This window comes from Pogonomyrmex barbatus, unplaced genomic scaffold, assembly GCF_055798465.1.
Source record: "Pogonomyrmex barbatus isolate J1 unplaced genomic scaffold, ASM5579846v1 scaffold1, whole genome shotgun sequence".
Taxonomy (NCBI): Eukaryota; Metazoa; Arthropoda; class Insecta; order Hymenoptera; family Formicidae; genus Pogonomyrmex; species Pogonomyrmex barbatus.
The window spans coordinates 26,848,514-26,865,417 of record NW_028297098.1 but is presented as its reverse complement, the minus strand read 5'-3'; the positions used below and the strand labels follow the sequence as shown (position 1 = coordinate 26,865,417).

General features: G+C 35.0%; 3 protein-coding genes across 24 annotated transcripts in view; all 3 read left to right on the top strand.

Annotated features, from left to right (window-relative positions):
- The window catches only part of RyR (Ryanodine receptor), a 36,209-nt gene extending 34,165 nt beyond the window's left edge, over window positions 1–2,044 (top strand). For all 21 annotated transcript variants that reach the window (XM_025219595.2, XM_089075163.1, XM_089075219.1 and 18 more), the window contains 4 exons: window positions 74–352; window positions 538–694; window positions 768–933; window positions 1,032–2,044. In XM_025219595.2, coding sequence (XP_025075380.2) covers window positions 74–352; window positions 538–694; window positions 768–933; window positions 1,032–1,194 — 765 coding nt within the window. In that variant the 3' untranslated portion in view covers window positions 1,195–2,044. The remainder of the gene's footprint in view (window positions 1–73; window positions 353–537; window positions 695–767; window positions 934–1,031) is intronic.
- Window positions 2,045–2,549: 505 nt separating this feature from the next.
- Window positions 2,550–8,618, top strand: LOC105431924 (queuine/queuosine transporter SLC35F2). Its single transcript, XM_089075899.1, has 8 exons — window positions 2,550–2,709; window positions 3,607–3,719; window positions 3,850–4,043; window positions 4,750–4,912; window positions 4,997–5,153; window positions 5,242–5,452; window positions 5,654–5,781; window positions 5,866–8,618. The coding sequence occupies exons 1-8, from the start codon at window positions 2,591–2,593 to the stop codon at window positions 6,128–6,130; spliced, it is 1,350 nt and encodes a 449-aa protein (XP_088932025.1). The 5' UTR covers window positions 2,550–2,590; the 3' UTR covers window positions 6,131–8,618.
- Window positions 8,619–9,419: 801 nt separating this feature from the next.
- Ctr9 (RNA polymerase-associated protein Ctr9) lies at window positions 9,420–16,320 on the top strand. 2 transcript variants are annotated; one of them, XM_011646460.3, is made up of 14 exons: window positions 9,420–9,576; window positions 10,773–10,871; window positions 10,946–11,185; window positions 11,258–11,830; window positions 11,900–12,019; window positions 12,090–12,400; window positions 12,460–12,985; window positions 13,044–13,238; window positions 13,309–13,425; window positions 13,504–13,814; window positions 13,875–14,170; window positions 14,331–14,502; window positions 14,771–15,487; window positions 15,588–16,320. In XM_011646460.3, the coding sequence occupies exons 1-14, from the start codon at window positions 9,535–9,537 to the stop codon at window positions 15,646–15,648; spliced, it is 3,780 nt and encodes a 1,259-aa protein (XP_011644762.2). In that variant the 5' UTR covers window positions 9,420–9,534; the 3' UTR covers window positions 15,649–16,320. The 2 variants fall into 2 exon arrangements, with proteins under 2 accessions (XP_011644762.2, XP_011644753.2); XM_011646451.3 differs by having other exon boundaries at window positions 13,875–14,212.
- The last annotated feature ends 584 nt before the right edge of the window (window positions 16,321–16,904 follow it).

The window sequence follows — 16,904 nt, the reverse complement described above, 5'->3', positions numbered from 1 at the left end:
ATAAATTTTCAGCAAGATTAATTTAATTATTTAAATTAAATACCTATGTTTACTCACGCTCTCTTATTTCCAGGCATTTTTATACAGTTTATGGTACTTCACATTTTCGATTCTCGGCAATTACAATAATTTCTTCTTCGCCGCTCACTTGCTAGACGTTGCGGTCGGCTTCAAAACTTTACGAACCATCTTACAGTCAGTGACACATAACGGCAAGCAACTGGTTCTGACAGTGATGTTACTGACAATCGTGGTATACATCTACACCGTAATAGCTTTCAATTTCTTCAGGAAATTCTATATACAAGAGGAAGACGATGAAACAGACAAGAAATGTCATCATATGCTAACGGTATGCCATATGAAAAAAATGAAGAATCTTTAGCCAGCTAATCTTTATATGTTTCATCTTTTCATTTAAACTTTAGATTTTTAATTATTCTGATTTGAAATTGTGGTTTTGTAATTATATTTCCACTTGATAGTTTATCGTTATTCTGATTTGAAATGGACGTATTTTTTTATTTCTTTTGGCAGTGTTTCGTTTTCCACTTGTACAAAGGCGTAAGAGCCGGTGGTGGCATAGGCGACGAGATCGGTGAACCCGATGGCGACGATTACGAGGTGTATCGTATAATGTTCGATATCACGTTCTTCTTCTTCGTGATCGTCATTCTGTTGGCTATCATTCAGGGTGAGCACACTCAATTGATTCTCAAATTTGACTAGAAAAAAAAGTATAACGTTACGTTGCAATTGATCCTTAGGTTTGATCATCGACGCATTTGGTGAACTTCGAGATCAGCTCGACAGCGTGAAGACGAATATGGAAAGTAATTGTTTCATATGCGGCTTAGGAAAGGACTACTTCGACGCGGTGCCACATGGGTTCGATACTCATGTGCAACAGGAGCACAATCTAGCAAATTATATGTAAATATCAACGAATATTTTGTGCTTTTGATTTGATAATCTGACGTATGTCTGAATATTTAAAAAAATATTATAAATTTACGTTTTTCGACCAACAGGTTCTTCCTTATGCACTTGATTAATAAACCAGACACCGAATACACAGGACAAGAGACCTATGTGTGGAATATGTATCAACAAAGATGTTGGGATTTCTTCCCGGTAGGCGATTGCTTCCGTAAGCAGAATGAAACAGTGGAAGAAGAGGCCAAGAAGAAATAAAATACTTGATCCTAATTAAGGTGACCAATGGAAACGATTGATTTTTACCTGACGAAGAAGACTTTCTTCATCGAACAGCGTCTTCGATAACTTTTAGCATAAACTTTTGCTCATCAAACGAGAGTGCGAAATCAACATTCGTTAAAAATCAAATTTTCGAAAATTCTGTGTTTTACCTCATAAGGACAGAGGGAGAATTTTTATCTCGTAAACTTATGTCTCTGTTTTCCACTTGATAGTTTACCGTTATTCCGACTAATTAATAGACTTTCTGACGTGTGAATGTAATGCATTAATTGCGTACTGCGTGTAGTGAAGGTGATTCGAACGCAAAGAAATTCGTGTTTGATATCGCATCGAGGGCACGTATAAAATTAAAAATATTTTTTCAACTTTGTAAAAATGACATAAACTCTATCACCAAAACCGGCAACTTCCTCTTTTAGATAGGCCAATTCGAAACAATTCAATCAAATCGTTGACAAAAGCTCCATTTCCTTCGACCGGCAGTACGTTATTGTTGAATCGATAGGAACGGCGGAATCGACTGCACAAATTTACATATTCATAGCGTTGTAATATTGCCTTCTTTTCATACGTTGGACGATCTATACCTGTGCGTAATTTTATGCTGTATCACGGCAGTAACAAGATATATGACATAGTATAAGTAAGTTAAAAATGTTTAAAGTTTATATAATGTGCAACTCTTTCTGATCGCTACGAAAGCAAGAATTTTTTGAACATTATATACGACTGAGTTCAGTATATCCGAGAGAATGTCAATATATTGTAAATAAAATTCTACGGCAGGAGACTAGGTGGTAATAAATAAAGACATACTTCTTTACTTTGTTATAAGTATTATATCCCACACCCAGTATTTTTCAGTTCAATCTTATATACATCAATTCTTTATATCTTTTTCAAATTCTAGAATTCATTTCACTTTCAAAAACTAAAAGTTAAAATATTTAAGCTATTAATATAACTATATTTTTATTTTATTTACATTAATTTATGATCTTACTACAAAAGAATTTTAAAGATATATTGCTTTTAATCTCAAAAATAAATTAATTGAAAATTCATTTCTATTTTTATTGAAATGATATCAGAAAAAAGAAATCCTATCGAAGAAGATTTAGTCCTTCTCGATCAATTTTATGGTCAATGAAGCGGTAACTGGAATTCCGCGACGCAGCATTGTATCAATGTCGATGTCTATTGCACAGCAAAATCTCATATTTCCTGTCGCGACCTGACACGCACTCCAGGGAAACGAAAGAGGAACAACAAGAGTAACGGCGCGTCCCTCCGTCGCGGAGGCGGAAGGAGGTCGCGCAGGCGCGTAGGATCAGCACCCGCTCGCCGGCGAGGAGCCTTCAGGGTGAAAATGCACCATGGCATGGGAGGATCGGCGGGCGATCGTCACGGAGCTCAAAATCCGGCAATGCAGGCCAGAAATGGGGTCTGCGACAAAATCGAAAATTACATATCCGAGCTGGGCCGATGGTACGTGAGTAAACACAGGGGTGGCTGCCCTAAGCTCGTACAAGAGCCGTTGCGTGTGTTTTCCGCCCTATGCCGCTCCGTAGAATCGGTGGGGACGGGCAGAAGGGGGTAAACGACCCGGGGATGAAAGTGTTTAGCTACGTTTCGTGGTGTAGTTTTACCGATTGGCATAACGCGATGCGTAGTCGTGAAATCGTGTTGAATTTCTTTGAGATTTTGGAGATTAAATTGATAAGAATTTAATAATAAATCGATATAATACAATCTCGGAAATTTATTAATGTGCTAGTGTTGGTGAAGTTTTTTACATGGCTTCTATGTGTGCAAACTTCATAAAATTTTATGTTGAGATACATGCATTTTAATAATCTTATATACTTTTAATTTTTATAACTTCAATAATTTTTATTCGGTTGATATATGAAAACTTGTTATTGTGAACTTGTTATTGTATTGTCTATTATCTTTCTCATCAATTAAGTTATTTGCAGCAGTTTTTATGTCTTGTATTGAATGGTCGGCTCGAAAACGCAAATAGTCTGACTAAAGTCAGGCATTACTACTTAAAGTACTCCTACTAAAGATATAAACAAGATATTTAATCTATTTAAGTTAAAGTTAAATAAATTTCTATTTGAGGCTAAACTATTCTTTAAATTTCCCATAGTGTATACAATTTTTAACAAAATACATATTAGATCATAAATAAATTTTAACTATAATTTTATGACATAACAAAATAATGATACTTTTACAACATATTTAAATTTCATTACAAATATAGTATTATGTAGCATCATGTAACAGATACATTTCAAAGCTATTTGCATTTTTATGCATATATTTGCATATCTATTAAAATAAATATTAATTGCTTGTTAATATATTACAAAATAGGGCGGTATGGAGGGCGATAATAATGGGTCAGTTCCTCTCGCTGGTGCTATGCTTCATGACGCTCGTAAATCATTACATAAATACCGGCACTTACAAGCTCTCGCTTCCAACAGGTAACTTATTCATTCGCAAAACTATGTCCCGCTTTCGTGCAGCGTCGAGAGTTAAATTAGTTGGATTACAACAATTTCGAGTTTGCAATTTCGCCCCCAATAATTAATTATTATTGTGTTTGCGAGACAGGACAGAATGTTCCGCACTACGTGATGATGTGTTTAGTCTATACGACGTGGATGTCCTGCAGGGGTGTGGGGAATGGCCTAATTTCTGTCATACGAGCCCGCGGATGGAGGTACTTATTGTTAGCACTAATCGACGTTGAGGCGTGCACTCTTATTACATCTTCACATCAGTACACCAGTCTCGCTAGTATACAGGTATGTAAATATGTAAGGGAATCTTATTATTCGCGGATTCCCAGCTGCCTTAATTTTTTTAATTATCGAGAACCATTCTTAGTATTAATTGGAATTTTATTAATTGAGGGAACAATGAAATCCAAATATATCTGATAATTAGAATAAATCTTCTTTCCAAGACTTTTATAACATATTAATTATTTAAATAATTCTTAACAGATATGATGTTTTTTTTAATATTTATTTCCTATAAACGTTTTCTGTATTATGTTTTTTAAGTTTCATTGAACAATTCAAAAAAGAGAATTATTCCGGGATTATTTTTACCCGCGTTTAAATTCCGTGGAAGCGCGATTTCTTCCGGTATCGTTTAATATACGATTTCCCATATATATATATATATATATATATATATTCGGGCATACAACTTTCTCTCTGTCGCATAGTTCGCATTTCAAATTCTCTCGTGAGCGTAATAGTATTTATACACAATTATGAATGGCGTATGGATATTGTAACAGCGCGGCCATAGCGGAAAGGAGGACGTTGGATCTTCGACCCAACAATGCTCGTTGTCCGAGCCACTCATTCTTAATCAAACGCGTTGCAGGCGCGTTATAAATTATCCATTGTTGCGTGTTATATACACATTCTAACTCACTCCGCCGCTATATGTATACGAGTATTATGCAAATTACTACAGAAAAGCTATGAAATATTTTAGCTTCTGGACTGCGTGGCGATACCGGTTGCCTTGGTACTCTCGTTTCTAGTACTGGGTGTCAGGTACAGAATGGTGCATATTGTTGGCGTGTCTGTCTGCTTAATGGGCGTGGGCTGTCTGGTTTGGGCTGGTATAGACGACAATAACGATCCCACGGCTACTGGTAATTATCAAGTAAATAACTAATCGCGCGATAAAAAAAAAAAGCGCGAGAAAAAATTAATATTGAATTGTATTGTCGCATCAGGAAAAAATCAACTCGTCGGCGATATGCTTTGTCTTGGCGGCGCGGTGCTATTCTCGATAACGACGGTTCTGCAGGAATTGGCCGTCAAAACGGTCGATATTATCGAATATCTCGGCATGATCGGTTTCTTCGGCACGATACTGAGCTGCATGCAGACGTAAGTAATAAAGGTTGATACCGAAAGCTTTCATTCGAACGCTGGTGAATGAATAATATTTTTTTGTATCGATCGCGCTTCATTTCAGCGCCGTGCTCCAGAGGTTTCAAATAGAAGCTTTCCATTGGGACAACGCACCAGTAATAACAATCCTGATTCTCTACTGCATCACGCAATTCATGTTCTTCTCGTTGGTGCCGGTAATATTGTTCGAGTCGGGCGCTACCGCCTTGCAACTGGCGCTGCTTACGTCGGACTCCTTCAATATATTGGCTGGAATGCTTAATCACCACTACAAGGTAGACGATTGATTTGTATTAACAATGTCGTCATTCGCCATACGATCGATCGCGTTCCTGTTAAATTCATATCGCTTCGCGATCATGTATCACAGACGGAGGCATTACGGCCAGATAATTATTTATGAAGTAGCTTTTTCCAAGTTCTATTAAGCGGAGTTAAATGGAGTGTAAATCAGTACTAAAATTTCTTTGCTCCAGTTTCACACTTTGTACTTCGTCTCGTACGCGCTCACGATGACCGGCATATACATTTACGCCATAAAGAGAACGCCAATGTCGTCGAATTCACGGAGGCAGCACATCGAGCCACCGATCCCGGATTACAGGTAAAGGCTCGTCGCATTAAAGAAAACGCGCGAATGCTAAGCGTACGTTATATAATATAAATTACATGTTATATTAATCTCAAGACACATGTCTCATCCCGATGTCGGCGAGGTGGAGATGGCCACGAGTTCTGGAATGTCCGGCGTGAGCGGCACCCTCGACATAAGAGCGTCCACCCTCGGCAGCGAAAGGGAGACGATGGACGCGACGAGCTTACCACTCAGCGTCAGTTCCGACACGGCCTTCACCTCCTTCTACGGCAGTCAGGCGAACCTAAAAGTAGCATCGAGATCGATGCCGCGTGTCTCGTCCAATTCGTATTTCGATACGAGTACCAGCGTGCCCTGATATCTGTCGGGGATGAACTTGACGCGGGCGCAGGGTTCGCGCGATATTCCGAGGCAGATGGAATCCGCGCGATTAAACGTTTTCTCGAAATCTATCCACTTTCAATAATGCGACTTTACGTTATGATGATGCGACTGAGACTTGATGTTTCGTGCTCGGTGATTCGTTATTAAAATCTGATACATTTACGAAAGTAGCCTTGTGTGTGGACAAGTCGCATAATGTAACTGACCCATACGAAGGCAATAAAATTAAACGACAAATAAAATTGACGATCGATAAAAATTTTTTAGATGTTGTTATATATTTGATGGTGCTCTGTTAAATAATCGTTTGCGCGACTTGAAGAACTTTTTAATTCGCGCGGTAATCCGTCTGCCTCCGCGATAGCGAGTGATGTCTTCGTATTCTTCGTATTTGTTCTTGGAGATGTAAATGAAATCTGTTTCAGGCTGCGAACGGAAACAGCGGTTCTGCCTGTAATTAATAAGCAGAAGAAAACGACTGCCTAGAATAGAGTACCGTGTGATTCATTCGTTCGAAACACGAACCTCTTGACTTCTTAAAAACCGAGAAATACTTTAAAAAGCATGAAAAAATGTTTGTATATCGACACTTCGATTATGAACGCTAACACACAGTCTAAAAACTTCTAGATAATCTGTGTATAATTATTATTACACAGTGTTAATTGTACTTAACAGTAAAGTAACTGGGCCGTCTTTGATTTGTAATTCGATGATTTAATTAATAAGTTCGATGGATTAGTTAATAAGTAATAGGTATAATTTATAATATAAAACAATGCTACTAGATTATTATATTATTTAATTATCGTAATAATTTTAATCATTATGTTTACCTTAACTTTATAGGCTTCATGCGTAATAATTATGATTAAGTTTGGATAGCATAATAATTGGTATATAAGTATAATTTTATTCATACATTCATAGAAATTAATTTAAATGATTTTTTTTCGATATGTATGTCATATAAAATTGACAATTATTAAATTTCGTAAAAATTTCGTAAGTTCATACATCCGAATTATAAACTTGAAGACGGCCAATAAAATCAAAATATCCATTGATATTCCCTCTAATCAAAAATATTTCCAGTATATTGTTTATACAGATGTGAGCTAATTCTGTAAGAACGAAAGGTGCCAAATGTTAAAGTCTATTAGCATTTAGATTGTAGAATTAGGAGAATGCGAAACATGTACTTGTTTTATGTACCTCGTGTACTCATTTTCACTTAAATTTTTTATATTAACACGAATTATCTTCGTGGATGTTTGTTATGACTATTATGATCGATATACTGTAGTATATATACAAAGATATTTCTAAATTACATTAATCACGAGGGCTGATCGAGAAAGAAAAAAAGAATTTTAAGTAATTCATCTCGACGAACTCGATCAACTTAATTAATATGATCAATGTAAGTCGACTACATAATTGTGCTACACTGTTCTATTCTTCTATTACAATAGTACGATTTGCAGCTGCAATGAACAAATATTTCTCACGAACGCGGATGATACTTAAAACTACACAATGACTATACATCTTTATATCCTGCTATTTCGCGCAATATCAAAGTATTATATCGATTAAGGTTCGGTTTTCTCGCGGCGCGATATGAATTATGTGACGTCAAAGGCGAGAAATAACATGCAAAAAGTTTTCTGGGTCGTATAGTTTTGTACTTTTCCCTTAAAACATGATTTTGCATGTTATTTCTCGCTTCTGATGTCATAATTCAATTTGGCAGCAACGAGAAAGTCGAGCCTTAAATCTGTGACTTATAGTTAGATTTTAGAATCGTCCAAAATCTACTTTTTTGTTGTAATAATTAATGGTAATAAAATCATAGATAATTCAAGAGATGAACAGAAAATCTAAACTTGGCAACTCTGATCTTGTTACACGATAGTTCATATTATCATACAATTATTCAATAAATTAACTAATCTTATGTAATTGATGCACAAAGGAAGAACACAAGAGTTGCATTCTGATATTTATTGCCAAAACTGAAAATTTATAATGAAAACATATGACACGAACTATATATTTTCAGTATTCGTTGAATATCAAAACGCAGCCAAAGAAATAATTCTGTAAATTTTCTTCTTTGTTTATACTTAAATTAATATTCTATTAAGATTTCATATTCTTTTAGCTTAGCATTTCTTAAATTTTAATTAGTATTTTTTTCCCATCAATTACGTCTTGCTAATAATATTGTCAAAATGTGAGTTAAATTTTTCATGATTCAAGCTTTTAGAAAGAATTCAATTAAAATCTTCAATTTTAGAGCAAAATTTTATATCCTCTTTTCATAATTTCTTATATTCAACTGATATGAATTTTTCAGAAATCAAATTAATAAACTACGTAAGATAAAAAATAAAATAGTTGATAAAATTATAAACAAACCATGTATAAAAAATAAAAAAATTACAAAAATACGAAAACTGGAATTGATTAATTTAATTTCTTAAATTTAATTATCTAAACTTAATGAGAATCTCATTAACTCATATTCATAAAATTAGTTTTTATATTTAAGATTGTCTGTAGTATTTATTTAAGATCTCCTAAATCAATCACGATCATAGTAGCATCTAAATATTATTTAAGATAATTTCGAAATAAACACGAATTATAAATATCGGACATAAACCTGAATGAAACATAAACTTAAATCGCAGAATCAGCTGATTCAGACTGATTTCGATATTTTCATTAACGTCGAACAGTCATGAATTACGAATACCTAGAGACGACACGATCGTGTATACATTGACTTCACATGATAAATGCAAAACTTATAATAAAAAACCGTGAATGTTATAATGACATCTCATAATATCAATTTTTACCTTAATAGTATTTCAGGAACATTTTCATAATATTCCGTGGATATTAAAATAATATAATAAGAATATTATGTGAAATAGACATATAATATCAACAAAATATTCCCACGATATTAAAAAATATTAAATAAAATAAACATTAAATAAAATGTTAAATTAAATTCCCCCAGCATAATGATAAATTATAATAACATTATAAATTAATATAATATTATAACATTAATATAATAACATTCCAGGGATATCATATGAACATCAATTTTTGATCGCAATATTTCTAAAAATCTTTTCATAATATTCGGCGGATTAGCACAGACACACACCAGAATGATATTTTATCGACAGAGTCAGAAAATGGAAGTGACTATTTCCAAGATGCTAAAATGAAACTTGGGTGCGCTAGTGTATAAAGGGGTTTCGATGGTCCCATGAGAAAGGCCGGGATGGCCGCTCTTAGGCTTCTCTCTGACAGCAGTATATCTGATTGCCCTTGAAGTAGGAGTATGTTGCAATGGCGGGATCCATAGAGATACCCCTTCGTGATACAGATGAGGTAAATATACCTTCTCTATTGATTACATCGTTCGTTTGCAAGCTTCCTAATGAGACTCTCAACATAAAGGAGTTGAATGTATCACGAAAAATATAAAATTTTTGAGATTATCAGTAACATTAGTAGAAACCTAACCTCGACGAAAAGGATGGTTCTTCTAGTTAAATAAATATTATGTTACATGAAATGCCACGTTCTACATTCTAATTTAACTCTACATTGTAGATTGCAATAAGGATATCATTGGTTATAATTATCCTTAATAGAATTTTGGGAAAAAGTATCCCTACTTTTGTTCTCTACTTTTTCTGAATTATCTTGCTTCTCTTGTATTTTTACATATTAATTGTTTTCTATTTGTAATAATTATATCTTGTATTAGTATGATTATAAGCCTAAGATCTTGCATTTAAAATATAATTCAATTCTATCCATATGTGTTTCCAATTATTTTTAATCTTTTCCATCTGTGATTACATATTAGTTGTGTTCAGCAGAGAAAGCAGCTTTACAACTATCGTAAAAATCTTTGATATGATTTTTGTCCTTAGTTCTTCATGGATCTAAAAGTATAAACCAATTATATTAAAGAATCTTACAAGCAAAGCTGCTTTTTCTGTTGAACAGCCAATATATATCAATCTCAATATAAACCTATGATTTTTCCATTTAAAGAACAATCCAATTCCCATTTTCAAATATCGTCATCATTTTAATTCCCATCCAATCCAATTCCCATTTTCAAATATCGTAATCATTTTTTACTATCTTTTAATATCTTTGCAATTATATCAATATATAATTGTAAGGCTATGATATTTTGTATCTACAATACTATCTAATTCTATTTATATATTTTCAAATGTTAACTTTTTTCTATAATTATATCTGATATATCAGGTATACAATTTTAATCTTATTTTAAAATACATTAAAATTAATAAAGATTACTCCCTTATTTATTCTTATTCTAGTACTCTATTATGAATATCATGAATATACTATTTGACTATCCTGTAGATCCTATATTTTAATATTATTTGTAATAAAATTATATATGATTATGTAATAATTATCTTATATTATTTACTTGAACGTAAATATCAGAAAAAGTTAATGAGAAAAATGCAAAATATCTATACATATAAAATCTTTCCAGATTTTAATCTTTTTTATTTCTTTTTTTAATTTGATAGGTTATAGAACTTTATTTAGATCAGTTACCAGATGGAGATGAAGTTCTGGGAATACTGCGGCAGGAACATGCCCAGCTTACCATCTGGGTCAATTTGGCCGTATGTAAAATGGATAATTTGAATTGAATAGGAATACACGGCATCTGTCTAAGTTTATTTTTTTCTGATTTTAGCTTGAGTATTATAAGCAGCAGAAAATTGATGACTTCATTAAGATACTTGAATCTTCTCGTATTGATGCAAACATTGATTACCGTGACTATGAAAAAGATCAGATGCGAGCTCTGGACATGTTGGCTGCCTATTATGTTCAGGAAGCCAACAAAGAAAAGAATAAGGATAAAAAAAGAGATCTCTTCACGAAAGCCACATTATTATATACAACAGCTGACAAAATCATTATGTATGATCAGGTATGTATTATGTGTGTTTCGATAGTTGATTTCCTGGAGATCTTTTCAATTTATATACTCGTCATTTTCTAGAATCATTTACTCGGCCGAGCTTATTTTTGTCTGCTTGAAGGCGACAAAATGGAGCAGGCTGACGCGCAGTTTAATTTCGTATTGAATCAGTCGCCAAATAATATACCTTCCCTGCTCGGCAAAGCCTGCATCGCTTTTAATAAAAAGGATTACAGAGGTGCTCTTGCATTTTATAAGAAAGCTCTTAGAACTAATCCAAACTGTCCAGCCGCCGTTAGACTAGGAATGGGCCATTGTTTCATGAAATTGAATAATCAAGAAAAAGCACGGCTCGCTTTTGAGAGAGCTTTACAGTTGGATGGACAATGCGTCGGCGCGCTAGTCGGTCTTTCGGTCTTGAAATTAAATCAGCAACAACCCGACAGCATAAGAACCGGTGTGCAAATGTTATCGAAAGCATATACGATCGATTCGACAAATCCAATGGTGCTGAATCATTTGGCAAACCACTTCTTCTTCAAAAAAGATTACAATAAAGTTCAACATTTAGCGCTGCATGCGTTTCACAACACGGAGAACGAAGCTATGCGAGCAGAAAGTTGTTATCAACTAGCCAGAGCATTTCACGTCCAAGTAAGTTATGAAGCAATTATTGCTACTTATGCTAACATTACATTCGCTCAATTAATTAAAATGTTTTAGGGTGATTACGATCAAGCATTTCAATATTATTATCAGGCGACGCAATTTGCCCCGCCTGTATTTGTATTACCACATTTTGGTTTAGGACAAATGTATGTTTATCGCGGCGATGCAGAAAATGTAAGAACACACATTATTTGAAATTAATTATTTGTACAGAAGTGTAAAATAAGTTTATCTTCAACAAAAGGCAGCCCAATGTTTTGAGAAAGTCTTAAAAGCTCAACCAGGAAATTACGAAACTATGAAGATTCTTGGCTCGCTCTACGCTAACTCGAGCTCCCAATCAAAACGCGATATTGCAAAAAATCATTTGCGAAAAGTAACGGAACAGTTTCCTGATGATGTCGAAGCTTGGATCGAATTAGCACAGATATTAGAACAAAGTGATCTGAATGCAGCCTTGAATGCTTACGGGACTGCAACCAGAATCTTAAAGGAAAAAGTTCAAGCGGATATCCCACCGGAAATCTTAAATAATGTGGGAGCATTACATTACAGGTACACATTTTCATGTCGCATTCATTTTGTATAGTATTAATTTATTCTTCATTTCTCAGACTTGGTAACTTGGAAGAAGCCAGAAAAAATCTAGAGGAATCCCTCGCGCGTTCAAAAGCAGATGCCCTACACGATTCTGTATATTATAATTCAATAGCAGTGACCACGACATATAATTTAGCGCGACTCAACGAGGCATTGTGTGTGTTCGACCGTGCGGAAAAATTGTATAAAGACATTTTAAAGGAGCATCCGAATTACGTGGATTGTTATTTGAGACTCGGCTGTATGGCTAGAGACAAGGGACAGATATATGAAGCGTCCGATTGGTTCAAGGATGCCTTGAGAATCAATAATGAACATCCGGACGCGTGGTCACTGCTGGGTAATTTGCATCTGGCCAAGATGGAATGGGGTCCCGGTCAGAAGAAATTCGAGAGAATTTTAAAAAATCCGACAACAAGCACCGACGCTTATTCTCTAATAGCGTTGGGAAATATTTGGCTACAAACGTTGCATCAGAGTGGAAAGGATAAAGAAAGAGAGAAACGACATCAGGATCGAGCGTTAGCCATGTACAAGCAGGTAATACAGTATTATCTAGTCGATTGAAACATTCGTTATGATTAATACGATTTCCTAGGTTCTAAGAAATGATCCGAAGAATATTTGGGCTGCAAATGGCATCGGTGCAGTCCTTGCGCATAAGGGTTGCGTGAACGAAGCTAGAGATATATTTGCTCAGGTGCGCGAAGCAACAGCAGAATTCTGTGACGTTTGGCTAAACATTGCACATATTTATGTGGAACAAAAACAGTTTGTCAGCGCTATTCAAATGGTATATATAATGGTATATCTAAGCGAAATACAAAAAATAATTTTGATTAACTTGTCATTTTACATTACAGTACGAAAATTGTTTGCGCAAGTTCTATAAGTATCATCACGTTGAAGTTTTGCAATATCTTGGAAGAGCTTATTTTAAAGCTGGCAAGCTAAAAGAAGCAAAACTGACGTTATTAAAAGTAATTAGCTATATATTAATTCTTAGCTTATTTTTCTATTTTAAGGTTTCGTAACTTAATTTATCGATATATTCTTAGGCACGTCGAGTAGCTCCACAGGATACCGTTTTATTGTATAACATTGCTCTCGTACTTCAGCGGTTAGCTACGCAGATTCTTAAAGATGAAAAATCAACTCTGACCACTGTACTTCAGGCGGTTCATGAATTGGGTCTTTCCCATAAATATTTCCAATATTTGTCGACACATGGTGACAGAATGGAACAATTAGCCGATGCTGAAGCTAGGAGGTGTCAAGATTTATTATCGCAAGCTCAATATCATGTTGCTAGAGCTAGAAGACTGGATGAGGAAGAGAAGATGTTAAGACGAAAACAAGAAGAAGAAAGGTACATTATTTTTTATAGAAATATTTTCTTTCCTATATTTATCGTTACTTAAATTCACAGACAAGCCTTTAAAATGCGTCAAACGGAAGAGCAACGCAAATTGGAAGAGATGCGTCGTCAAAAAGAAGAAGAGATGTTGCAGAAGCGACAAGAATATGTGGAGAAAACTAAGAACGCACTGGTATTTGGTGAAATGCCATCAGAGAAACCTGGAAGGAAGGGCAAGAGAATTCGAACTGACCAATATATTAGTGACAGCGGAGGATCTGATGGAGATGAAGGCAGAGAGGAAATACCGAAAGAAAGAAAGCGTAAGAGGAAACCCAGCGGAGAAGCTAAAGAAAGGAAGAGCAAAGGTAATCGCAAACGTAGGAAAAACGCCGGAAGTGGTAATAGTGGTAAGAAAATTAATTTTTGTTTTCGTCTATGGGACACTGTGAAACTTCCCGCTTTAATTATCGACTTTAATATTTTTGTAAATCGAAAGAACGAATTTTGAAAATGTCTATGTTACAGGATCGGACAGCGATCACGTGAAAAGCAAGCGTATCAAGAAGACTACCAGGACTAGGAAAGACAAGTCACGTAAGGGCGCAGTTGAGACTCTTAAGGGTAAACTGGTTAAATCAAAGGAAACCATTTCAACGAGTGAATCAGACAGTGATACGGGTCTTAAAATTGCCAGCGGGTAAGCATGATTTTTTTATCTTAATGTTACATGATTTTTTTTTATTTTATAATCCAACTTTATAAATCCGATAAAAGTCACAATTGATATTAGATTTTTTTATATGCAGATGTAGTTTACGATTTACGATTTTAAATTAAATCTCGGATAATTTTGAACATTAGTTATTTTTTTTTTAATATATTAATCTTTTATCATATTTTATAAAATCTGTAAAATTCAAATTACTTTATTATTTAAAAATTTATAATAATTTTTATTGTTATAGCGGTGAAAGTGGTAATGAGAACCAACCGCGCAGTAGCAGGCGAATTGCATCTGATTCCGAAGGTTCTCGCGCTTCGCGTTCGAGATCTCGTTCAAGATCAAAATCTGGAAGTCGCTCGAGAAGCAGCTCGCGCTCGCGCTCGCGTTCGCGTTCGCCTTCGCGTTCACGTTCACGTTCGCGTTCACGTTCACGTTCACGTTCACGTTCACGTTCACGTTCGCGTTCCGCTTCCCGTTCGCGATCTGCATCCCGGTCGCGTTCTCGATCTCGATCTCGATCTCGATCCGTCTCTGGATCCAAATCCAGAAGTGTTTCGAGATCAAGAAGCCGTTCGGCATCCAGGTCAAGATCAGGATCAGTCAAAAGCAAGTCAAGATCGAGGTCGGGTTCGCGTAAAAGCGGTTCGCGATCAAGATCTAATAGTGGCTCGCGAAGAAGTGGATCAAAGCCAAGATCAAGGTCGAGCTCGAGAAAGAGCGGTTCTAGATCGAGGTCGCCAAGCGGTTCAAGGAAAGGCGTATCACGATCAAGGTCCAGATCCAAAAGTGGTTCGCGCTCAGGCTCGGAAGAACGTCGATCGAGAAGCAAAAGTCGATCGCGATCTAAATCGAAATCTGTTTCGAGATCAAAATCGAGATCGAGGAGCGTCAGCAGATCGCGATCGCGGTCTAGATCGAAGAGTGGGTCTCGGAGTCGGAGTCCGAGTGGATCGGCACGGTAAATATTTTTTTTACGTAATGCGATTATATATGTAATATTTGAAACTTATATATAAATATTATATATAAGTATTAAATATATTATTTTTTTTTTACAGTTCTGCTTCCCCGGTGTCTAGGAAATCAGTGTCAGGAAGCGGTGGTAGTGACAGCGAATAAATCATTCATTCTTGCAATTGTAATATTGTATACCACAGTGAAGAAAAAAAAATTACACGTAGATAACATATATAATTTTTATAAAGATCGCTTTATGAAGTGCTTTCAATATAAACTTATATGTCGTATTTAAACTTATATGTGTTATATTTAAACTTATATGTTTAATCATTTCCACTGGATTTTTTTTGTCATTTTTCATATCAAAATATTTTCATGTGTCTGATAACGTAGATGATGAAAAACATTTTGTGTTTTTTCTTTTAACAAAATAATATTTTTTTCATTTTCATTTGTTTCTCATCTTTACGATGTACTATTTTCTATAGATATTTATTCAGGTTTTGTTAATTGACAGAATATTATTAGTGAAGCACAAGTATTGAAAGACCAAACATATTTTAAACTTGATTGCGGTCTTCGTGCAGTTCGTTGACTTATTGATTCTTTTTGACTTTGTTCATTTGTTAAAAAGAATCAATTATTTTTTTTTCTTCCTTATTATTAATAATCATAAGTAAGGCGATAACTTTGCATATTGTCATATATATCTTAGCACTGCGGCGATGTATGAAAAATACAAAGACAAAAAGAATATGAAATTTACGCGATGAAATAGAATAAGTTTTATATTATAATATTAACAGTGCTAAATAAAACAACGAAATTACATGTTAGATTACTTCCCTTACCTAAATCAAGCGGACTTTATTACTTTCAATTTTTATCTGTGCTTTTTTATTTCACGAGACTCTAACGACACTCGAGCGAATTGTGAAACGTAAATGTAAAACAGTCAATACTCGCCTGGCCAGACGGTCGACGCTCCTCCAGGTTTGAATATACTCGTATATGTCGTTATGCAAACATAATTAGATCGTTGTCTGGCGTACGGGGAACAGTACTATATCGATTTTATGAACGGTGTAAAATAAATTATTAACGCTCATTCTCGAGGTGAGTGACACATTCGCATGGTTTGCGGCAGAACTATGCGGCAGAACTACAGATTGTTGAAGACAATCCAATTTCACTCTAATTTTCTATCTTTCATCCAAACGGCACTTTTTTATTTCGATCTACCCACATTCGTATCGATCCATTCGCGTGTATTCTCGAAAGTCCAAGGACTTGCCAGCAACACGGTGTATCCAGAGAAGGAAGCATACCCTTAATTCAGTTCTCGATGAAAATGCAGCGGTCTTAAATTTAATAATATCCAATTATAAATATACAGAAAAGTACAAATGGAATCT

Excerpts from the sequence above, each read along its gene's own strand:
- LOC105431924 (XM_089075899.1), top strand. The coding sequence starts at position 2,591 with ATGCACCATGGCATGGGAGGATCGGCGGGCGATCGTCACGGAGCTCAA. Across the intron at positions 2,710-3,606 it reads ATATCCGAGCTGGGCCGATG|GGCGGTATGGAGGGCGATAA; the intron begins GTACGTGAGTAA and ends ATTACAAAATAG. Across the intron at positions 5,782-5,865 it reads CCACCGATCCCGGATTACAG|ACACATGTCTCATCCCGATG; the intron begins GTAAAGGCTCGT and ends ATTAATCTCAAG.
- Ctr9 (XM_011646451.3), top strand. The coding sequence starts at position 9,535 with ATGGCGGGATCCATAGAGATACCCCTTCGTGATACAGATGAG. Across the intron at positions 11,831-11,899 it reads CCAGAGCATTTCACGTCCAA|GGTGATTACGATCAAGCATT; the intron begins GTAAGTTATGAA and ends AAAATGTTTTAG. Across the intron at positions 12,020-12,089 it reads ATCGCGGCGATGCAGAAAAT|GCAGCCCAATGTTTTGAGAA; the intron begins GTAAGAACACAC and ends CTTCAACAAAAG.